The sequence below is a fragment of the Rhineura floridana genome, chromosome 8 (genome assembly GCF_030035675.1).
Source record: "Rhineura floridana isolate rRhiFlo1 chromosome 8, rRhiFlo1.hap2, whole genome shotgun sequence".
NCBI classification, from domain to species: Eukaryota; Metazoa; Chordata; class Lepidosauria; order Squamata; family Rhineuridae; genus Rhineura; species Rhineura floridana.
The window spans coordinates 124842649-124868119 of NC_084487.1; the positions used below are offsets into that span (position 1 = coordinate 124842649).

Sequence of the window (25471 nt, forward strand, 5' to 3'; positions counted from 1 at the left end):
GAAAAAGACATGAAGTTTGGGCTCAGAAGGTTATTGGATACTAGAAATGTAATTCAGTCTCTTTAAAAAAATTCTTACGATTTACAGAATGTAGGGCATATCTACAGCACAAATGAAAACTGTGTAGCGGCCTGTGTCTACACCATCCTGAAAAGTGTAGTTTCTGTGAGGACAACTAGGGATCTCTCTCAGCACTCTCACCAAATGAAAATTAGCAGAATTCTGTGGGAAAGCCAGGTCAGTTAAAAGTGGCATAAAACTTATATAGGTCTGTAGTGCAGATAGCCTTTAGGTCTGATATGGCATATAAAAAGACGTAACATAAAAGATCTAACTGGCTAGTTATACAAATTACTATTTCATGCCCTGAAATTTCTGTATTCTGTTTTACACAATATCCTATTATTGCTTCAAACAGCATATTTTACAGATAAACAACAGTTGATTTCTAAAAGTATAATAGCTTTTATTGGTTTTGCTTTAACCAGTACAGAAAGTGCTCTTGAGACTCCTAGTCAAATGCAGAAGTGGTATCCAAGGTGGGAAAAATAAGACGTCCCTTAGGTGAAGAATTCTGAAGGGATGTCTGAATTTTGGCCTGCGTATGGTTAATTGTTCATGAAACAAGGAATGAAATTGTGCTCAAACCTGCAATCAAAAAGCACTGTGTTAAAGGAGATGTTGCAAGTGGTCTAGGGTTTTTTTTACACTATGTACTTTGCCTGTTGCAACACTTAAGAAAGATGATTTAGAAGATGTTCATCTATATCTGAAGAGGTAATGGGCTGGTTCACATATAGACATTCTTCACTTGATGACTGCATTATCAAGTGATGATTTGCATGTATGAATGGAGCATCACAATGGGGAGGTTCAAACCCCACTATACATTGAAAGAACATATGAGGGAGGTTGCAGGCCCTCCATCCACAGTTATGCCCCTCCCATCTGTCCATTCGGCCAGTGCATAAAGGAATTCTATGCACATACTAATATATGTGTGTAGAACATCTCCTTTCAAAGGGGGTGGTCCCTGGGCCAGTAAGTGAAGGAGTTCAACTTGAGGACATTGTACATACCTTGAGCCCCTTAACACAGGTCAAATGTGCAGACATCATAGGGGGCCATGACCATTTTATTCACGGGCAGAGGAGGTAGGGCCAGCCATCACTGCCCCATGACCCCCATCATGTGCATGGGAGGACCAGCAGAACCCCCCTTGTTCCACAGACAGAACTCTTCTATTATCTCATATCATCTCAGATACAGTGCTTTTCAATGGAAGCAGTACACACATTCAACTGCCACTTGGCAAGTGATAAGAAGTGATATAACAAACGTGTATAAATCTAGCCAAGGCCTTTTGAATGGGAGCCCACATTGGAAACGCTTTTGTCTTGATCCAGCAAGGGAGATGCAATATATGGACTATGTTACTGAATTCAGAACTGAATGCACAGACTGGATGCAGTTCAGATATCTAACAAAACACTCGTATGCTATGCAGTATGATCACTTTTCTACTCACTATCTCACTTTTGCGTGTACACCCATTGTTGTGTGCAGTATAAACAAAATGCTTATACTACCCATCATCTTAAGACAGGACATCATCAGAATATATAAGAGGCTGTGCTGTGATACTGACATTTTTCTATAGCAAATCAGAAGATATTTTGTGGGGTCACATTATACTGGTCACCTGAAATTATTTTATGATATTATATCGTGATATATTAGCCCCTAGTCCAGAAAACTTTCCCTTGAAGCTCCAAAATGTTAATCACGGCTATTAAAACAACAAGAATATGGCTTTCTTTTTATCTGACTAATAGTTTCTGAAAACCTATTACATTTTCCAGCTTATTTCTGCAACCTGAAATGCCATAAAACAAACTACTCCTAGCATATTGTAGTTGCAATCCTATGAATCTTTATTTGGTAATACATCCCACGGAATACAGTGGATTTACTTTTGAAAAAAACATGCATAGGATTCCAGACAACTTCCTGCTCCAGTGTAATGGAGGGATTAATAATGATCAAGGGAAAGCACCTTTCCCACATGGAAATCTAAAATGTTTAAGGCTTTTAGGTTAGGAAAACAAGGCTAAATGGCCCAGTGCAGATTTGGTTTATGAAATTATTTATGAAACACTTTATTCGTTTATGAAACTAGAACTTAGGTTGACCTAAGGAAGCTGCTTGGCATTTCGTTCAGGACTGATAAAGCAGCACGTAATTAGCAAATGGAACTCACTACCACAAGATGTAGTGACGACTGCTAACTTTGGGTCAAACTGCTTCCATTCCGTGTGTCCTGCTAAAATTTAGTTAAAGCAGATGTGTGGCACAATGTCAATTGCACTCAGCATTTCCCTAAGCCTGCAAGCTAATGAAACAGAATGAGGGCTGCAGACCTCTGGTATCATGCCATGTGTTTGGTTTAAGGAAACATTACAAGGAGATGCATGGAGGAGACAGAAATCAGTTGCGGCAATGCAGCTAGGATCATGTGTTGTTTGGGACTTAGAGAGCTTTAAGGAAGGATTAGGCAAATTCATGGAGCGTAGACCTATAACAGCCATTAACCATATTTTCAGGGACAGAGAGGCATAGGGCGTTATACGAAGCTCAATAAACCGAAGGTGTCTAATACTAAAGATGCAATGCAGGGTTCACCAACCTTTTTAGACCAGAAAGCTCTTTTCAAATTTTTAGAGAGTGCTGGGGGCAACAGTCACAAAATGGCTGCATCCGGGGGGGGGGGGAATAACACAAAATTAGAGAGTAGTCATGGTGGACCTTTTCCCATAATTGTATTTCCATACCAGAAAAGGCTTAACCTGTCTGCCATACAGCTGTTAAAGGCACAAGAACCCTGTTTTTCTGCAATGCTAACCCTAAACCAAAGCCTAGATTGCCATCCTGAACCTAAGCCCCATTCAACACAAAGAGACTTACTTCTGAGTAGACATGTATATCATTGTATTATATGTTAACCATACAGTGAATTCTTAATGTGTTCCTGGTCTTTAGCTCCTGCAAAGCAGGAGATAAGCCTAAGCCTCTTTGCAAAGTTTTCACATTTACCTTTTTTTTGGGGGGGGAGGGGGATTCCTTAACATTCACCCACACTTATTCTGTAGTAGTATTTGCAGAAAATAATTTCTAGGCACTACCTGATCTCAGGTGAAGCCAGCACAGGAAAAATGCATCCTGGTTGCTAGGGAAAAAGGAAGAACAAACTATGGAGATTCCAAGGACTACCAAAAAAAAGACAGAAGAAAAGTGCACTAAAATGGAGGGCAAAACTTATCTATCACAGCTCTGTTTCATTCATTGGCTAATAACACTGACAGGCAGGAATAGCCAGGCTGGCTGATTTCACAGAAATTGCTTAAAAGGATAGATACCTGCACATTTTGCTCTGTAAGTTTCTTTCTAGGAGGGGTAAAGACTTCTTTTTTCAAAAAAATGAAAGCTCAGATTCTAAGCTACCTATTGAGGGTGCCACTGAATGCCTTTGTGCGTGACATGGCATCTGCGGATGATGGGTTGGTGATCCCTGGTGCAATGTTGTGGAATCAACCTCCAATGTGCACTGATGCAAGTGCCCACCTGTGATGCTGTTATTTATAAAGTATGCTGTTTTGAGACATAGATATTTCATGACTGCCGAATGACTCAGATGAGGTACAGCTAAAGATGAGGGACAGGGTACTGGACAGAGATATTTACTGAACCATATGAAAAGGCTCCACCTGACTTCTGGGGAGGTCTTCTCATCTGGCCCCACATACCCCTGAGCTCAAGCCTCCTTTATTATGCACATTGGCTACTTTGGGCCATTTGACTTATGACACAGGGACGGGGCTGCTAAATCCCCTCTTTTCCAGCGTGAAAAGAAACAGAGGCTGTTTCTTCCCTTTTGTATGTAAGCAGTTTTGTGCCTGTGTCTGAGAGTGAGCAGCTGAGCTGTGTTAGGAGAAGTCTCTGCCAGTGAACCCACAGCAAGGAGGAGGGGCTGGAAGATGCCTATGCTGGAGAGTCAGTGAGGTAAAGGAGATAGGGCTGGACTCGGACTGGGAAGACCTGTGATCAAATTCCTGTTGTCCATGAGGCAATAACTATTTCTCAAACTAACCTATTTCAGAGGGGTAGTTGTCAGGACAAAGGAGAACATGCCATATATAATGCCCTGAGGACACTGAAGGCTAGGCAAGACACAAATAAAAATGAATTTGCTGGCATCTTTGCTTGTCTGGGTATGAGTCAATGGATCAATGCTGCTGGCTCTCCAGCCTTTTCTCAATTCAAATTATGGCCCTGTTTTGTTTTTTTAATAATCAGTTTCTGACCAGGGGTGTGTGTGTGTGTGTGGCCTGGTTGGCCACTGTGAGAACAGGATGCTGGACTAGATGGGCCACTGGCCTGATCCAGCAGGCTCTTCTTATATTCTTATGTTCTTATGTATAAGGGGTTGTCCCCTCTTTCCCCAGCACTATTTCATCCTAATGCAAAATGATCTTATTTCCATTCTTACCTCTGAGAGCAAGTTGAATTTTTGCAGAAAATATTTCCAGTCTATGGAGTGCTCGCCATGAAGTCGCTGCAGTTTGAGGAGATGGTTGAACTGCTTTTCTGAGAGGGTAAAACAGAAGTGGTGAAGCACCTGCCGGAAATCAAGAGTTGAAATTGCTCCTGTACGCTCCTTGTCAAAAGCAGAAAAGGCCTGCAAATAGCAGAAAAGAAAAGTAGCTCTAAATAACTGGCATTTAGAAAAAGTTATTTCTCTCTAGCAGAGCTATTACTGAACGACAGAGATGAATGTATAGGCAATACATATCCCTTTGCTGCCTCAAGTATTCTAAGTATGAAATGGTGCTAATGGTTTTCCAAAGAATCCTTGTTCAAGCTTTTTTTCTAAAGCTGAGCTGTTGAGAGAGCTTCTTCTCCTGTGGCAGGATTCATTATCTAGACTGTCAGGTGGGAATGCTGTTTACAATAGGCCGCCATAGCAACCGAAGGCAACCCTGGGTATTTAGAAATAGTTTAAGAGCCTAGCCAGATTGAGAGACCATATAAGGTGCTGCATCCTATCAAGCAGTGGGAACCTTTCCAAATATGGGGTAGCAAACCCAGGTTTGCACCCTAGTGTCCGACAGAACATGAGCTGCTTGCAGTCAATCCTGGCTCTCTAGTATTTGCAAACATGTGCTAATGCCATCACAGATTATGCTTATATGTGTACACATTTGAAAAGCAATAGGTGAATCAGCTGCAAGTGCAGCCCACATCACATGCCTTAATATTTATTTACAGAAATCATATGCTATCCTTCAGTTTAAACATCAACATGGTGGCTTACAACGTCAAGCAACAAAAACAGCAGATTGCACTAAAATAAAAACAATAAGATTATACATGCCCCCTCTAGACATCCTTCATATTGTGCATTCATGATGATTTGTGCTGCTGATGTTATCGGGCGGTTCTATGCATTTGTGCTTTCAATACTATTGGAGCTTGCAAAGGTTTTGGGGCAGTCATATTGCTTTGTTTCCAATCAGTGTACATCCCTTAGTTTCCTGCTGAAATCATGTAACTGTTCATACCACAAATATTCCAGGGTTGTTGTTGTTTTGTCCTGATTTTCTTGCGCTATAGTGCAAGAGTGCCCCTCCAGACTGCAATAATGCAGTAACACTGGGGAAGCATTACAAAACAACAACAAAGCAGAATGATGCGTGGATGGTCTAGTATAAATCTACCACTAATGCATTGTTACTTCATCAAATGACATGTTGCAGAATATACCTGCAAAAAACAAAAACAGTCTGGAGGGCCCCACAGTATAAAACAGAATTACATCATTAAAACAATCTGGTCAGCAGTTCAAAAACTAAGTCCTGGGAAAACAAAAGGCTTCAGTTTGTTTGTCCTCATCCAGTTCATTACTACTTCTAGGCATTAATTTAGCACCTCACCAACTCATCTGAGCTAAATGTAAAAGAAAAATAAAGTTTGTCATTACCCACATAATTGGGTAATGACAGCTCAATCCAAATTCTCAAATAACCTTACTCGGTGGCTTCATGTAGAAGTTAAAAAAACATGTGGTATGTGGGATGATGAAACCCTACAAGACCCTATAGCATAAATTCCACAGAGTCAAGAAGTAGGACCCCACCCCTCGGCATCACCCTCTGGAAATAACTCTTCAAATAAAAACAGTTCCATTGAAATACAGTGTCCCCAATATGCCATCCAGAGCGCCTACCAGAAGAACACCACAGCCAATGGTATTGAGAGTCCAGGAGGAGCACTCAAGGGATTCTTCCAACATCTATACCCAGAGGACACGGTTTTATTTCCCCCCTTAAAAGTGAAGGTCTTCCATTTACTTCTATGAGAAACACTTCAGATATTCTCATTGGGACACTGTTTACAGTGGGAGATTCACCTGCTCAACATCAGCCTGGCACTGGATGGCTTAGCTTCCACTGGGAGGAACCTCACTGGAAGGTGCAACAAGTCTCTATGTCCCTCCTTATCCTTTTTCAGGAGTACTGATGAGACTTGAAAAGAGTGCAGGGTGGAGCAGGAGCTGGAGATCAGGACTCTGGGTAGTTCCCTAGCCCTCTTCGGGGACTTTTTAAAACATACTTTATTGTTTTCTAATAAACAGCAACCTAAAACATTAACAAGTAAAGGACATATTTATGCTATGATAATTCAAGCATGACATTAGCCCCCCATCAGATGCTACTCCCTGCTAGTTATCATAGTATCATAGAATAGTAGGGTTGAAAGGGGTCTATAAGGCCATCAAGTCCAACCCCCTGCTCAGTGCAGGAATCCACCTTAAGGCATATCCAACAGGTGGCTGTCCAGTTGCCTCTTGAATGTCTCCAGAGTTGGAGAGCCCAACACCTCCCTAACTGTAACAGAAAGTTTTTCCTGATGTTTAGCCGAAATCTGGCTTCCTGTAACTTGAGCCCATTACTCCATGTCCTACACTCTAGAGATCCTGGCCTTCGTACTTGAACAGTGCTATCTTATCTCCCCTCATTCTCTTCTCCAGGCTAAACATGCCCAGTTCTTTCAGTCTCCCCTCATAGGGCTTTGTTTCCAGTTCCCTGGTCATCCTTGGTGCCCTCCTCTGAACCTGTTCCAGTTTATCTGAATCCTTCTAAAGTGAGTTGTCCAGAACTGGATGCAGTACTCAAGATGAGGCCTAACCAGTGCCAAATAGAGGGGAACTAGTACTCCATATGGTTTGAAAACTATACTTCTGTTAATGCAGCCTAAAATAGCATTTGCCTTTTTTTATACCCACATCGTACTATTGGCTCATATTGAGCTTGTGATCAATAATTCCAAGACCCTTCTCACGTGCAGTATTGCAGAGCTAAGTATCCCGCATCTGATAACTGTGTATTTGGTTTCTTTTTCCTAGGTGTAGAACTCTGCACTTATCCCTATTAAATTTCATCCTATTGTTTTCAGCCCAATGCTCCAGCCTATCAAGATCACTTTTGAGTTTTGTTTCTGTCCTCCAGGGTATTAGCTATCCCTCCCAATTTTGTATCATCTGCAAATCTGATAAGCATTCCCTGTACCTCCTCACTGAAGTCATTAATAAAAATGTTGAACAGTGGGCTCAGGACTAAGCTCTGAGGTACCCTGCTCATTACCTCTGAGAAGGAACCATTGATAATCACTCTTTGGGCATCATTCTGTAGCCAACTGTGGATCTACCTAATAGTTGTTTCATCCAGCCCACATTTAGCTAGTTTGATAATCAGAATCCATGGGCCACTTTGTCAAAAGCTTTGCTGAAGTCGAGATATATTATGTCCACAGCATTCCTACAGTCTACCGGGTAGATTACCCAATCAGAGATATGATATGATGCAAATAAGATGCAAGGATTTGTTCTTGACAAATCCATGTGGGCTTCTAGTAATCACTGCATTGTTTTCAAGGTGTTTACAGACTGACCGCTTTATAATCTGCTGCAGAATTTTCCAGGGATTGATGTCAGACTGATTTATCTGTAGTTCCAGGTTCCTCCTTTTTGAAGATACACTAGCCCTCCTCCAGTCATCCAGCACTTCACCCATCTTCCATGTTTTCACAAAGATAATAGACATGGTTCTGAGAGTTCTTCAGTCAAATCCTTCGTTACTCTAGGATGAAGTTGATCAGGCCCTGGAGATTTGAACTCGTTCAAAGTAATTAGATATTCCTTGACCATTTGCCTACCAATCTCAAGCTTTAATCTTGCCCCTTCAGCTTGTACTTCATGTTTGCCAGGAGGGTCATAGACCTCTCTTGGAAGAGAACTGAGCCTACGTAGGAATTGAGTACTTTTATTGAGGATAGAGGAAAGTTTGTCCAAAATTGTTTGCAGAACTCAGACGTATCCTGATTCTGTAAGTCCATGTTCACATAGAGTATGAAAGGAAGCCAAGTATCACTGAAGCACTCACATTGTGACACCCCCTCAAAACTCTACTTAATAACTCAGGTAGTGTCAGTTGCCTGTGAAGGCAAACCCATTTTGAGAAAATCGATTTGGTATCTCCAGTAACATGCTATCTCCATGCAAGACGCCACTAAGAGAAATGCAATTAAGTCTTTATGAGGTGAGTTGTTTTGCTCATTGGGAAAGACTTGACAACAATAAAAGTGATGAACTGGTGTTTACAGATTCAGACACAATTTTCAAGATCTGCCTAAAAACCTGCACATGAGAACACCCCCACCACATATGAAAGAAGTTGCCAATCGCTTTGCACCCTCTCCAGCATACCTATGAAAGGGGTTTTGTATAGCTCAGCTGACATGCAATACCACCAAAGCACTATTTTCAGTTGTATCTTGGATCCTGACTGATGTGGCCCTAACAGGTGGCTTCGTCCAAATTGCCTCCTACTTCGCTGCCTCTATCTTGACACCATTAAGCCTCTCATATTACCACATATTTCCAACAACTTCATTTTTATAGAACTGAGGCTACCCCTTCAAGAGGGGACAAGCATAGGTTCTCAAATATAGTAATGATCTGGGAAAAGTCTTGATTTGGAAACATTTGGTCTGTTCCCCCACCCCCAGTCATTCTTCTAATTTTACTTTGCTGACAGACTGCCCTCTGTCAAATAAATGTCACAATCTGTACAACCCTTTCAGTTCCCATCCTTTGACTGCCTGTGTTTATCAACATCCCTAAACTTGGTCTGGTCTGACCTAAAGCCGCATTTTGGAATAGATTCTCAATACCGCTGAGGGTGAAGAGCTGGAGTAGTATAAAGGGAATAGCTCCAATCATTGGGGCATTATTGATTCATTCACTGATTTATTTATTATTGTATACTATTCTTCCTCCCAAAGGTGTCCAGGATGGCAAACATAAAAATGTTAAAAACAATATAATTTGAAATAAAATAAACATATATAAAAACAATTAAAACAATCTAAAACATTATAAAACATTTTAAAACCATCTAAAACATTTAAAAACCATCATAGCCTCACAGCTACTAATTTAGCAATTGCCAAAGTCAGTATCTATCAGCCATCAAATGCACAGGTAAACAGGAATGCCTTTAAATTTTTCCTGAAAGTGAGGAAGACAGGCACACCTCACCAGGGAGGACATTCCATAAAACAGAGAACCGCCACTGAGAAGGCCCTGTCACAGGTCAATGCCAACCAGGTTGCAGCCAGAGGCACTACCTCCAACAGGCCGATCATAGGACCTGAGAAAGTTGCTATCTAGGGAGTTGCTTCTTAAGGTACTAGGGTTTTAAGCCATTTAGGGTTTTATATGCTAGTACTAACACCATAACAAGGACCCAGTAGCTCACTGGCAGCTAGTGCAGTGCTTTCAGGACTGGTGACACATAATCCCTTTAGGCTGCTCCACTTACCCAGTCTAGCAGCTGCCCTCTGCACTAGCTGAAGCCTCTGGACTGTCACCAAAGACAGCCCCACATATAGCGCATTGTAGTAGTCTGGGCAGGAAGTCACCAGAGCATGGACAACTAAAGCAAGGCTAGCTTGGTCCAGGAATGGTCGTAGCTGGCGAACCAGCCTATGCTAGGCATAAGCACTTCTAGCCACAGAAGCCACTTGAGACTCAGGTGACAAGTTGGAATCCAGAAGTACTCCTAGGCTACAAAGCTGTTCTTTCAGGGGGTAGTACAACCTCTCCAAGAACAGGTTATACACCTAATTCCTTGCACACCTAATTCCCTCTGTCTTACCAGGATTCAGCCTCAGTTTATTAGCCCCCATCCAGGATTTCACTACTTCCTGACACCTTCAGAGCCTTTCCTGATTCATATGGAATGGAGAGAAAGAACTACGTGTCATCCCAACAGTTTCATATAGGTTAAATATCACAGGAGACCAAATGGATCCTGGAGGAACACCACAACTCAAAAGCCACGGGGCCAAGTAACCACCTTCTAGTACTACGTTCTGGTGATGATCCTGCAGGTAGGAGCAGAACCACTGTAATACAGTCCCTCCAACTCCCATCCCTCTGAGTCATTCCAAAAGGGCACCATGGTCATTGGTGTCAAAAGCTACTGAGAGATCAAGGAGAACACACTCCCCCATCTCTCTCCTGATAGAGGTCCTCAATCAGATCAAGCAAGGCAGTTTCAGTGCCAAAACCAGGCCTAAAGCCACACTGAAATGCATCTAGATAATCTGCAGCTGGCCAGCCACCACCCATTCAATCACCTTGCCCAAGAAGGGAATATTAGACACTGGATGATAGTTTTCTGAAACCTCTGGATCCAGACAGGATCTCTTGAAGAGGGGCCTTACCACTGTCTCTTTCAAGAAATACCTCCATTTTTATAACCACCTCCACTGTAACCCATAGGATCTTGGTTTTGCATAACCTGAATTCATGCATTCTTTTTTAATGTACAGTTTATTTATTTATTTATTTATTACATTTATATACCGCCCCATAGCTGAAGCTCTCTGGCCTGTTTACAGCAATTAAAAACAATAAACAGTTTATTAGGGTTTTTACTTTATTACAATAAACAGTACAATCCCTTATTCCCTCCCAGCTCACCTCCCTCCCTCTGCCCTCATGCATGTGTACTGCCCTGCCCCCTCTACCCTGAACTTCCTGCATTGAGTGGGGACATCTGAAGTGGGATAGCAAATGCACTCAACAGGGTCCATGGCCGTAGGAGGACTTAAGCAAGTTCAGTCAATGCCCCTCTACGGACAGAGTTTAAGAGTGCCTGAAGAGGGATTCAGTGGATCAAGTATCAGAGACCAGATACAAGCCCAGGGGTATTGCTCTAGAGCAGCCTTTCCCAACCAGTGTGCCTCCAGATGTTGTTGGACCACAACTCCCATCTTTCCTGACCATTGGCAATGCTGCCTGAGGCTGATGGGAGTTGTGGTCCAACAACATCTGGAGGCACACTGGTTGAAAAAGGCTGCTCTAGAGATTGTCTGAAACCAACAGTGAGTTTTCATAACTTCTACACAGCCAGGATGTCCTCTCCAGCTCTGCTCTCCTCCTAGAGAAAAGCTGGTGCAATGTAAAGGAGTAATGTACTATTCCTTAGGCATTGGCTTCAAGGGGGCTGCAGAACCTCCTGTTGACCATGGAGTGGAGGGTGATAGTAGTGGGGTGCCTTCCCACGTTGTGAATAGTTTTAACGGGGAGTTATTCTCAGAGTCAGAGAAGCAGGAGCAGAGTGACTTCTTCAGGCAAAGCTGATGCTGGCAGTGCTATATTTCTGGGTCTCTCTGCGTGTGACTCTTGCTCCCAGTCTTCCATATCCTCTTTGGCCTCGGAGTCCAAGACTGGGACCATAACATTCCCTTCCTTCTCCTTATCATAACAATGGACATTTTGCTAATAAATTAGGGTGACTGTATGGTACCTACCTTGTGTAACAAATCAGATGAAGATGTGACTATCTGTTTTATTTTTGCCATGGCTTCGTCTATGCTGAGTTGAACAAAGCTAATAGGTGGTACAGGTGGCACAGTAGACCTTTTCCATCGTTTGAATGCTCCACGATCGTCAATAGCTCTTAGAAAATCAAAATATGAGAGCTTGTTGTCCTGTATGCTAATTCCTAAGCTAAAGAAAAAAGAAACAGAAGATTGAAGATTTATTTCTTGTTTCTCAAGTATTGCTGCTAAAGCTGCTGAGACTAATCATTCCATTATAGGCCTTTATATAGTTCTAGAATTGCTACATGGCTAGTATTAAATTGGCCAGTGTATTCTCTTACCAGCCAGCTGAGGGTTTTGTTTTTAATTTTTTGGAGCTCAGCTACAATGCTAGGTAATAGCCATTTTCAATTTGCATCGGTTTAAACTGATTATTCAGTTATTTGGATATTGAGTTACTTGTATATTGAGAAAGATTTTATTGGAAAATAATTTCAGAATGCAGTATCAGAATTAAAACCCCACAAAATCCCAGCAAAAAATTAAAGGATCCCATCCTAATTATCCCTCCTTTCCTGGCTTTCAGTATCTCTTGCTTAACTTAGGAACATAGGAAGCCACCTTCTACTAAATCAGATGATTAATCCACCTAACTCAATATTGTCTACACTGAGTGGCAATGATTCTTCAGGTTTTCAGGCAGGGGTCTCTCCCAGCCCTACCTAGAGATGTTGGTGATTGATTCTAAGACTGCTGCATGCTCTACCTTTCCCCTAACATTTGTCATTAAAAACTTGACCAAAGAGAAAATATTTTAGCAAGTCCAGATCATGTTTGCCTGACATTAATATCAGTTAAGTTGGTAGGCAGGAGAGACAGTCTTTTCATTGATGGCCCCTAACTTGCAGAAGTCTCTCCCTAGAGATGTGCAACTGGCTCCATCAGTAATGGCCTTCCCGCCCCTGCCCCCGCCAAATCCTTAAAGGATCACTTGTTTCAGTTGGCTTTTAGTTGTTGTTGTTTTTTGCCACTATTTTAGAATATTTGTTTTAATTTGCTGAGGTTTTTTTCAAGATTCTTTGGTTATATCATGGTGGGCTGCAAGCTGCAGTCATTGCTATTTGTCTGTGAAATTCTTGTCTGTGAAATCTGTCTACTCAATTTTATATGCAGAATTTTAATTTTGTAAGCTGCCTAGAGAGAACACTACCCTATAGGTTGCCCTAAAATCTTCTAAATAGGACCTGGGCAAGGTCCTTGAACGAGTGGTGGCAGGCCAGCTCCACTCTAGGATGAGACCAATTATCTGGATCCATTTCAGTCTGGTTTCAGGCCTGGTTTTGGCACCGAAACAGCCTTGGTCGCCCTGTACGATGACCTATGTCGGGAGAGAGACAGGGGGAGTGTGACTCTGTTGATTCTCCGTGATCTCTCAGCGGCTTTCGATACCATCAACCATGGTATCCTTCTGGGAAGACTGGCTGAGTTGGGAGTGGGAGGGACTGCATGGCAGTGGTTCTGCTCCTACTTGGCAGGTCGGCTCCAGAAGGTGGTGCTTGGGGAACATTGCTCAGCACCCTGGATTCTCCAGTATGGGGTTCCGCAGGGGTCAGTTCTGTCCCCCATGCTGTTCAACATCTACATGAAACCGTTGGGTGCAGTCATCCGGAGCTCTGGAGTGCATTGCCATCAGTATGCTGATGACACGCAGCTCTATTTCTCCTTTTCATCTTCTTCAGGTGAGGTTGTCAATGTGCTGAACCGGTGCCTGGCTGCGACAATGGACTGGATGAGGGCTAATAAACTGAGGCTCAGTCCAGACAAGACTGAGATGCTGCTAGTGGGTGGTTCTTCTGACCGGATGGTGGATGTCCAACCTGTCCTGGATGGGGTTGCACTCCCCCTGAAGGAGCAGGTTTATAGCTTGGGGGTTCTCCTAGAACCATCTCTGTCACTTGAGGCTCAGGTTGCCTCGGTGGCACGGAGTGCCTACTACCAACTCCGGTTGGTGGCCCAGCTATGCCCCTATCTGGACAGGGATAACCTGGCTTCAGTTCTCCATGCTCTGGTAACCTCCAAGTTAGATTACCGCAATGCGCTCTATGTGGGGCTGCCTTTGAAGACAGTTTGGAAGCTGCAGCTTGTGCAGCGGCCAGATTGGTAACAGGGACCAGACAGTTCGAACACATAAAACCGATTCTGGCCAGCTTGCATTGGCTGCCTGTATGTTTCCGAGCTCGATTCAAGGTGCTGGTTTTAACCTATAAAGCCTTACACGGCTTAGAACCACAATACCTGATGGACTGCCTCTCCCGACATGAACCCACCTGTACACTATGGTCAACATCTAAGGCCCTCCTCCGGGTGCCTCCTCCGAGGCTGGCAACAAGGGAGAGGGCCTTCTCAGTGGTGGCCCCCAAATTATGGAATGATCTCTCTGATGAGGTGCGCCTGGCACCAACACTGTTATCTTTCCGGCGCCAGGTCAAAACTTTCCTCTTCTCTCAGGCATTTCAGCATGTGTTTTTAAATTGTTTTAATTTTTTTTAATTGTGTTTTTAAATTGTTTTTTGTGTTTTAAAATTTGTATATTTGTTTTTATTGTTTTTAATTGCTGTGAACTGCCTAGAGAGCTTCGGCTATGGGGCAGTATATAAATGTAATAAATAAATAAATAAAATAAAATTCAAAACTTTGTTAAATCTCCAGTGGGAAAAGTGGTCTTTACACATCCTAGGCAATTCAAGCTAGCATATGCAGATAGTAAAGAATGATTTCGTTAAAGATTAGGGTAAATATCACTAAATATGCTACATTATTTTCTGTCTCTTAGAAAGGACAGGACTGAGTTTACACATGCATATTCATCAACTTGATGGCAGTATTGATGACCAGCTTGTGGAATCAGCATCGTAAATCGAACACCAAAAGAGGACTTTCATATAATCTTGCATCACTACAAGACACAATACTTTTCAATGAAGGCAGTTCAAACATTGAGCTGCAAGACGTGTTGCAAAATCAAGCAAACCTGAATAGTGTACACAAAGGTGTGTACCAGCCCTAACTCAAAGAACTGTCTGGAATTAGAACTCTTCTGATGGATGGATGCTGTTTCAACAGTCTCCTACTTTCATCATTGCTTAATGTTATTGTTAGATACTAATTCAAAGGAATTTATGTGATGTTAATTTCCCTTTTAGGAGATCAGTTTAAAAAGGGCATGTAAAACTGAATGAAGACAGTCTTTCTAAATGAGCATTTATTCTGCTAAGAAATTGAGATGGCATAAACCCTTAGATTCTTTATACTTATGTACCTCTATTTCAATGAAATCTGTGGTTTGGGGGTGCAACATTTGAACTTGTTTCCAAATATTTTCTCAACTGCCCTTTCAACATTTGAGGGACTTTTGAGATGGTTTGTTGTTGTTATATGCCTTCAAGTTGATTACGACTTATGGTAAGAGAGGAAATAACAGGGGCTGTACAAGTTGTGGAGCTCTGTAGCTCAATGCTATAGCTCATGCTTTGCATGAACAAGGTCCCAGGTTCAATGGCATCTCTAGCTAGGGCTGGGAAAGATTCCTATCTGAAAGTCTGGAGCTAATGCCTGTTAGTGTACATAATAATGAGCTTGATGGGCCAGTGGCTACCAATAAAAGATAACTTCCTAAGACACCTGGTGAGCCCCTTAATCTAGAAAAGATGGGATTTTTGAAAAATGGTAAGATTTATCAAGAAGATTTATCAAGATTTATCAAGAAGAGATTAGAAAAATAAAGTTTGGCAAATGGCATAATTGACCAAATTAACAGAGATGGAAAATAACAGAAACCAGGCATCACTTTTTCCATGGGACTTTTGCCTCCAGAGTTGATAAAAAATCAATGATTTAAAATTTTTTTTTTTTAAAAAAAAGGATTTTTAAATTTTAAATTGGATTTCAAAATTTTCTTAAAACAATTAGCCAATGTTCTCAATACTTGATATCAGGGTCAATCTTTAACAGATGAAGAAGAGGAGTCGGCTATGACATGGACATGCAACAATTATCCCTCCTTAATACCAGTTATAATAAATTTCAGGGCTGAGAGTGGCCAATTCAAGAAATACATGTTTGCTGATAAAAAGGAAGTCACACCAGTGAGCTGGTGGAAGTCACTTAAACATCTGCATTCAAAGACCACTGAAGTGGTAATCCAGCTCTTAACAGCCGTTGCCTCTTCTGTAGGTGTAGAGAGAATTTTTTCTTCCTTTAGACTAATTCATTCTAAACTGAGAAATAAGTTGGGAACTGAAAAAGCAGGGAAGCTTGTATTCTCTTCCAGACAGTGAACAAGGAAGAAGAAGAAGACTAAGTTAACTGTACCACTCAATATTTTACGTTTCTCATGTTGACTTGAAATTGCCTAATTTTATTTTTTAAACATCTTTATATTTATCTAAGAACTGAAATAGCAAACCATTCAAAAAACCATGTTTGTGTTTTGTAAATGTTAACCAGAAGAATAAGCAATCTTATTAGTCTAATTTAAAAGCCTGTTTGGTGGTGATGATTCTGGCACATCATGAGAAAAATATCATGATTAACAGAACAGTTGGAACTGGTTCATCTCCTGAATGACTTGACAAGTTCATTCTGCTTTACTACTAAAATGACCAAATTATCATCCCATTTGTTGATGAAAATTAATCTGGAAACAATTTAGAATAATTGCTTAGTGTGCACCTACCTTCTAATTAAACCTACATCTCTGAATATGTATTAAGGTTATATTAAACAATTATGTACTTCTACTAAAAAATGATGATTAAATAGAATCTTACTCACTAGTGATTGAAACTGTGGTTTAAATCATTAAAATTGAGTCCTGCAGAGAATCGACTTAAATCATGATTAAAATCCATTTGATTTAAATCCAATCAGCCCTGCTCCAGACCGGCAACTGGACAGTACAGTTGTCACCCTTCAAAGGGATTTGGCTCAGAAGCCTCTAGCTGCTGACCCATAACAGGAACAGCTCCAGGGTTTAGGAAGCCTTTTGGGAAAATGCACCCAATTTACCCGACAGTGGTATCTCCACCTTCCCATGTACTACACAGAAAGATAGGGCTGGTAGCAGTGGCAGCTGCCTGCCAACACTGCCAGTTGCTCAACTGCCTGCCAGAGAAGGAAGGTGAGTAGAAATGACGGCTAAAAACAGTTGCCACTCCAGAGATCAGACTGCTGCTGCTCCTAGTCACTATCGCAGCCTTTCCCAAACAGTGTGCCTCCCTCCAGATGTTGTTGGACCACAACTCCCATCAGCCTCAGCCAGCATTGCCAATGGTCAGGAAAGATGGGAGTTGTGGTCCAACAACATCTGGAGGCAGACTGGTTGGGAAAGGCTGCACTATCGCTATGCACTTACTTATTTGGGTGGGTCAGTACTCAGTGGTGACAAGAAACAGCCACCACTGCTTGCCCTCTGTGTCACTGACCTAGAGGAAGAGCCACCACTGTTAGGAGTGATACAGGAGGACTGTGGCGAGGGAAGCCCCTAAACAGAGGGCAGGCAATGGTGGCTACTAATGCTCCTTCTCAGTGGTGGCTGGGCAGCCATGGGGTCTTCAGAAATAATGGGGCCTCATCAGTGGCCTGAGGATGCCAGTCTCTAATGCCAGGCTCTAACCCTTATCACAGAGACCAAGAAGTGCATTTTCCATTCTTACTTTAGGCCAGTGATGTATTTAGCCCAATACATTTTGATGCCTGAGGTGGAAAATCCAAATGGTGTGTGCTACCCCACCTGCAAAAATAAGGGTGGGGAATTAAATAAATTAATCATTTGCTGCTCTTTAATGGTGTCCAAAGTCAGCCACCTTGAAGCCTTGCTTTATGTAATGTAATAACAGGGTTGGCCCTGCTTCCTCTTTCACACAGTTTTCAAAGGGTATTGCAGAGAATGGAGGAAATTCTTAAAAGCTCAGCCAAGGCCAATAGTGTAGCTCTGTAGCAGCAAATTCCATTTCTGGCATTCAACAATTACACTGAAGTACCTCTTGTGGTCTGTTGTCTCTGTGATGACTCTTTTCAAAACGACCCATTGCCAGAATATTCATTGGTAACAATGACTAATTAAATGGTGGGAGGATGGGACTGTTTAAACAAAGAAGAGCCTTGATACAAAAAAGGGGCTGGAAAAAGAAATAAAATGTACAGTCCCAAATATCTGCTGCTAAAAACAACCCCCCCAAAAAAGCACATTCAAGAGCACTGGTTTTGCATCTTGCAGCTGCAGAGTACGCCAATCCATGCATTAGCCTGTGTCAAGCTGGCTCAGATGTTAGAGACTCAGTGGAAAAGGAAATAATCAACGCACTTCAGCAGAGGAATAAATTGCCAAGTTGGTATTAAAATTTTAGTAATAAAACCAAATGCATATGCTAATCTACTCTATTATTTAAGTCAGGGGAGAAAAGACTCTTTTCGATCTGGAAAGGACTAGTCTGCAGAAAATTACAATGAATGGAAGTGTTTATCATCAAAAAGTCTTTGAGGAAAAGAGCACACAGCAAAAATTCTTATTAGAGGCTTAATTCAAGGGAGCTTAATCACGCGATTTATAGGTGGAGTGAAAAGATTTTGTTTAGGTTTTTCTCTTCTCCTCCCATCCCTCCTTCCAAAGGGAAAAAAGGGAGTCTTAACAACAACAAAAAAGATCCGTTTTTGAAAGTGCAATTCTACTGAATCCCACACACTCTCATGTAATCAAGGCTATATTAGCTTTTCTGTTGCTCAGTAAAGTAAATATGTTTTACCTTTAACAGGTCCCAAGTGTTCTTTGCTCTGATTAGTTACTGCCTCTTCCTTGGCTCACACAAAAAGCCTGATGTTATCTTGCTATACAAAATATATTTGCACAGTAGTTTAACTACAGCTTATTATTGCTGCACAGTCCCAGAAAACGAGAAATAAAAAGAATAATATTTCTTATTGGACCAACCACAGTTAGCAAAAATATTTTTTTAATTGTTGCAAAGCAATGGTATTGTTGGCCTGTTTCTCTCTTTAGCTTTCATGTGGTACTTAAAAAAACAAACTTATTTCCTAAAATGAATCATGATATTAGACTGATATCTTACTAATTTCCTGGACAGTTGTATTTGTTACAAGTGCACCAAATGAACATCACAAGTTGGGATGCGCAAAAACTGCAGGTGTATTATCTGTAGGGGAAAAAGGTTGCTGGGAATACAGCAGCTTTCAGATCTGAAGCAATCTTAAATTAAAATATGTTTGTGAAATCTACTATTGTACACATTTTCAGAAAGAAAAGTTCAAACCCTATTTGTTCAAAATGAACAAGCTGACAGGTAGCTCACTCAGTGAAAAACAACCTGAAATAAATGATGACACCCCAATCCTATATGCATTGAAATATATCAGACTTATGTTATAATCAGTATATTTAAGATGAGAGTAATAGTCCACTGATTGTACAGCATAGTCCCCTGCTTAAAATCAAATATATAATTAATAAATGTATTGAACTAGGAGAGATCTACAAAAGTTGACACTATCATAACAACCTGTATAGCAGTTCACTGTACTGTTCATAGCCAAGGCAGCAATGAAAGTCTTCCAATAAGTTGCGTAGGCTGCCCACTGATATGCAGCCTTCTCTATTTTTATCCTGTTGTAGGAAAGCCTTGTGGAAATCTTGGGAGCAATCATGGTACTTCTCCCTATAAGAAAGCCAATGTTCAGTTTAACTTTCCTGATAAAAAAAAGATCCTAATTGATTGATTTATATACATCAGATCAGGCTTATGCAACATGTGACCCACCAAGCCAAATGCAGCTTACCTGCCAACCAAGTATCATGGCTTACTGGGATCTCAGGAATTCTCCCACTTTTGCAAGCTGCTTCAAACTGCAGAATCAGTGGAGTTGTCAGTCACTTAAGCCACAATACATGGCTGGGTGCGCTGCATGCAGCATGGTGGATAACAAGTTATGAAGCCCTGGTTCAGAGTTTGGGCAGACAGCGTAGAACTTTGCCTTCATAGTACTGAGTTTATAAAGCCATAACACAGAACACAGCATGGTGAGCAAGTAAGGTGCAAGTGGGAGGTAAGGCAGCTGCATTTTCCCTCATCCTATGACTTATGACTTCCCCTTCCTTCAAGAGCCATAATGCAGATAAGGGAGAGGAACGGGCAACGAATGGGCAGGAGGAGCCTTCTTTGTTTACTACTTCAATGGGAGATTTGAAAGTCTATGCTGAGTGCCTAGGCTGCAAGGTGGTAGCCTTATGGCTAAGAATCTGAATTATAGACTGGGAAGTCCCTGGCTCACCCCAGTGGCCAGTTAAGCCTCACCCTTCCACCCAGTATTTGTATATGGGGATAATAATAAAGGCAATTGTAAAGATTACTGACATAAGTAAGGTGCTATGAACACTTAAGATGCATAACTTGCATTTTAAACCTCATCATCACCACTATCATCATCAGGTCCTGATCCTTGACAGCATGTTGAGATTCTTAGTATCATATAAACCTGCGATATGATAATGTCAACAGCAACAATCTGGAACTCCTTTCAGATTCATGTTACATGCTGTAAACAGCTAAAATGATAGCTTTTCATCAGTGTTGCTATCTTCCACTTATACCTTATAGATCAAAACAAAAAATGGGCAATCAAAACCTTTCTTTCTATCCTTATTTTTAGAAAATCAAGACATTCAGCCGTTTCTTGGACTGTGAGTAAATGGTTGCCAAGCAGTAATTATTCCAAAATTGAGCAAGAAGTATATGTTTTAAACTATGGATACAGCCAGGCTGCCAAAAAATAATTTAAAAACCCACCACCCAATCTTCTCTTGCAAATGTTTTGTATTTCTCTTGAAGTGCTGGAGAATCACTGTTCAAATGTTTCTAATTTGGGGTATTTGTTCTTCTTGAGTTAAAACAAAAGGAAAAATTATACACCCAGATTTACCCCCCTTTTTGAATATTTTTTTTCAGACCCCTTTGTCAGTTGAACTGTGTCTAAACTGTAAGATAATGAACATGTTGTACAAAACATTTAGGATGAAACTGAAAGAGCAGCACATAAGAGCAATTAGGCTCTGCTCTATGCACAGTTGGGGCTTTAGCCAGCTATGATACAGGTGCTGCTGTGTCACAGGGGAATAAAGAATAGGCCATCCAAAATGATAAAGAGAGTCCTTCTTCTGTTACTGCTATCCCCAATTAAGATAAATGTATTTTGATGAAGAATCTTGGACAGATACTCTTTCCACTTTTCCCTGGACACACACCACAGATTTCACTTAGTGGAGGGCAGGGAGATTAACTTCTGGCTGGACCTTGTTGAAACTGCAAAACCTTTGGCCATATTGTGAACGCTGAATAATATGAGCCCATCATGAAGTGGGTTTCCCTACTGGTGGACATCATTTATGTGGACTGTGGTGGGAAAACTCACTGTGTGATACCAGTTAATGCAGTGAGCTCTCCATCATGACAGGACAGGAAACTTGCCACGAAGACACCAATCTCACACTGGGAGAAGTTAACATCTGGAGCGATTCTCAGTTTCCTTGGAGAAGCCCCCCAGAAAAGGCTTGCTTTTCTAACAGAGAGGTTGATATCACTCCCCACTAACACATCATCTCCCCCAGCTTTTGGAATTTAGAGTTGTTAGCTCCTTGGGGTATGGCCCTGACCTTTTTTGTTTTTATTCATTTTGATCTGTGATGTGCCATGTACACTAACAGTTCTGTACAGACAAATGCAGGTATACGGATAAATTCAAAGCCAGAGCTCTGCCCACCATGAGGCTGAGAATGGCGACATGTAGAAATATGAACTTGTAAGTACAACAGTAATAATAAAGTAATGTACTTACCTGATTTTATTTATAATCTTGTTGATGTTGATGTGCTTCTTTTCTTCCCTTTTGTAAGGATCCATAAAGCGCACATTGTCTGCCATGAGCGGCCTTTTGAGGCTGATGTCAAGAGTTGTATTCTCCACACCCATTTTCTGCAGAAATTCTTGATGCGTAAGGTAACCTTTTGCATTCGGATCATACCTTTTAAAGTCCAGGAAAGAGATATTTCCTTTCATAAGATATTAAGTTTTACAGGCTCAGCACAGTACACCACTGGCCCTTGATCATTGTAGGCCTCGTTCCTCTATGGAGGAATATGCAGGAAATGCGCATTAGGAAATAAATGTTCTGAAATATTTAATACCTATCTAGAATTTACAGGAATGATCTGTTAACAGCATCAGGTAGAAGTCTAATCTCCACCTTAAGAATGTTTACTGCTAAATATATGTGGATATTAGGAACATAAGAACAAACCACCTTGCTGAATCAGACTCAAATCTGTTTATTCCAGGAATCAGCCAGATGTCTCTGGAATACCACAAAGCATGGTGGTGATATGATTCATATTCACTGACAGATATGTCCTCTATATGAATTTGGCTAATCATTTTAAACCCATCTAAGCTAGTGGCCACCACCACAATTTGTATTCTGATGTAATATTTTTCATATGTGCTGCTTTTCAGTTATTCATCTGCCATGGGCAAAGCATATGAGGTTAGAATTGCACTCTAGTCTGATACAGAGAAATATTTAAATATGCTTCTGACTTGATGAAGCTGACTGCTGTCACCTCCCGACAGACCTATGGGGCGTATCATTCAGAAATAATGGCTTATGTGTCCTTAAGTGATTTGAGACAGACTTTCCGCCATTAGGTTTATTTCCTTTTTGGGCTCCAGATAATGTTCTAGAATCCAGGAACCATGCACACTCTTTTAGATTGTAAACATGTCTTCATTCTACAAAGTATGCTGATCTAATATGCTGATTACTGATACCAACCTCATCAATGAAAGATCTTTCATATTGTCACACATTCCACATATATTTGAGCCTAGGCTTGGTTTATTTGGAAGGATAGATCACAGGAAGTTCATAGTGTTGTTGTTGTTGTTTTGTAACATTTGATTTATTTACAAATCTAAAAGTTGAGCATTGGTGCCAGGGCATTTTGCTGGCTGATGCAATGGACAAGATGGTGCTCCTATTTCACCTATAGAAGTGACTGGATTGGCAGTTGAATCTAATTTTGCTACCACTCCCTCCCTCCCTCCCATCTTCTGTTGTCTGAGTCTGCCACCTCACTCACTCTGCCTAATGATAGAGCTGGCTCTGATTGGTGGAGGCACACTGCTTGGTACTCCTACAAAATAGCAAATCCAGGGTGCCATATCAGATCTTCAGAGACGATCCAAATGTTTACAGCTTACAGCTCCCAGTTTAGCTGTCTCCCCATGTTCCTATCTCATTTATTCTCAAAAACTTGCTTTTGTTGTTTCTCTCTCACACACAGCCCTCGATTACATCATTCTTAGCTGGGGTGCATCTACTATTTCCCTGCTACTGTGAAAATGAAAATCTCCACAGCTATCCTGTGCCATTGTCCCAGCCATTTGCCTCACAAAGGATATGACTGGCACATTGGCCATGGCTGCTGACTATTAAAGAACTTTAAGCAGTCCATCTGTCCACATTAATCTGCTCATTCACATATTTCTCAGCAAATCAGATAGTAACCCTATAATAATTATACAACCACGAGAGTGGCTCTATACTATAGTCAGCGTGGATTTTTCACATTACGCCACGTTAGATTGAAAATACCCCCCATGCCATTCTGATGCATCCCATAAGCTCATTTCAAAACAAAACCTTACAAAACTTATAGTCCTGAACTCAGAAACGCTTGCTTAACAACCCTCTAAATTTTCATGGTGATACACAAAACAGTCAGAGAGAATAGAGAGTTCAATTCTAAAAAGAGAGAAAAAACCCAGAGCACTTTTGGACTTTTTTCTGTCAGAGTTCTCATAATCTGTTCAAATTCATTAAAATCATCCATGTTCACAGAGTACCTGTAATCCTATTACTGGCCTTGCCCCATACTCTGACCTTCATCTTCTGCACTTTAAAAATTAAAAAAATGCCTGGCTCATTTTTAATTAATTTCAGAAGTTTAGCATTGAACTGAATGATAGTGTCGGGCATGCTTAGTAAGAACCAACTGTCAGTGTTCTAAAAGCCAGACTCACAGCTGCTGGGGTTGCCAATTATGGGGCCACACCCACACCAGACTTTGATTTCACTTGAGACAGTCATGGCTTCCCCCAAAGAATCCTGGGAATTGTAGTTTGTGAAGGGTGCTGAGAGAAAACTCCTATTCCACTGACAGAGCTCCAGTGGCCACAGTAGTTTAACAGTCAGCCACTCTGATTGAAGGTCTGTGAGAGAAACAAGGCATCTCCTAGCAACTCTCAGCACCCTTCACTAACTACACTTACCAGGATTCTTTGAGAAAAGCCACGACTGTCCAAAATGAAATAAAGGCCTGGTGTGGATGTGGCCAGGGACAGCTTTGGTTTAAATTTTGGTGGGAGGCTACATGTGCCTGCTGTAGAATAAAAAGGTGGGGGAAACACTGAAAAGCAATGATACTGTTCACAGTGTTTTCCTTTTGGAAAGGGGCTTCCCCTCAGCTCAGTGCCCACCCACCCACTCTCCTCCCCTCCCCCTCCTCCTCCCCTCCCTGCCCCTCCCCTGGGTCAGTGTTGGACTACGACCTGGGAGACCAGGGTTTGAATCCACACACAGCCATAAAGCTCATTGGATGACCTTGGGCCAGTCACTGCCTCTAAGGCCCAGAGGAAGGCAATGGTAAAACCACCTCTGAATACCATTTACCATGAAAACCCTATTCATAGGGTCACCATAAGTCAGGATCGACTTGAAGGCAGTCCATTTCCATTCCCAAACATGCACAGAAATAAATCCCACTGAATTGAAAAAGTATGCAAATGATCAAACCCTCCCTCCCTTCTCCTCCCTCCTATCCCCTCCCTCTTGCCCCTTCCCTCCCCCTTCCTTTGCCCCTCCCTCCCCATCCCCTTCCAATCCCCTCCTTCCCCTTCCCCCTCCTCCCCCTTCCCTTCCTCCTTCCCATGGTCAGTTTTACCTATCTTAAGCATCATTGCATGGGAGTAAATACCATTGAACTCTATAAGCATGCAAATGATCACACCTGCCCTCCCTTCCCCCTCCTTTGCCCCCTTCTACTCCACTCCTTCCCCTTCCCCCTCCTCCTCCCCCATGGTATGTTTTACCTATCCTAACCATGATTGCATAGGAGTAAATCCCATTGAAATCAATAAGCATGCAAATGATCAGACCTGCCTTTCCCCTGCTTCCCTCCTCTCTTTCTTCTTCCTCCTCCCCTGCCCACTCCAGCCCGCCCTCCCTCGCTCCCCCCCCGATCAGTTTTACCTATCCTAAGCATGATTGCATGGGAATAAATCCCACTGAACTCAATAAACATGCAAATGATCAAGCCTGACCTTCTCCTCCCCTCCCCCTCCTGTCTGCTTCCATCCCCCTCTTGCCATGTGCCCTTCTTCCCCTCCCTCCTCCTCCC

The 25471-nt window shown here is 41.8% G+C and overlaps 1 protein-coding gene across 3 annotated transcripts in view; it reads right to left on the reverse strand.

Moving 5' to 3' along the window:
• EFCAB6 (EF-hand calcium binding domain 6) overlaps nucleotides 1-25471 on the reverse strand; it is a 201289-nt gene that overhangs the window by 58179 nt on the left and 117639 nt on the right. For all 3 annotated transcript variants that reach the window (XM_061582356.1, XM_061582355.1, XM_061582357.1), the window contains 4 exons: nucleotides 21853-22038; nucleotides 19524-19679; nucleotides 11938-12136; nucleotides 4547-4735 (listed from right to left, as the gene is read on the reverse strand). In XM_061582356.1, coding sequence (XP_061438340.1) covers nucleotides 4547-4735; nucleotides 11938-12136; nucleotides 19524-19679; nucleotides 21853-22038 — 730 coding nt within the window. The remainder of the gene's footprint in view (nucleotides 1-4546; nucleotides 4736-11937; nucleotides 12137-19523; nucleotides 19680-21852; nucleotides 22039-25471) is intronic.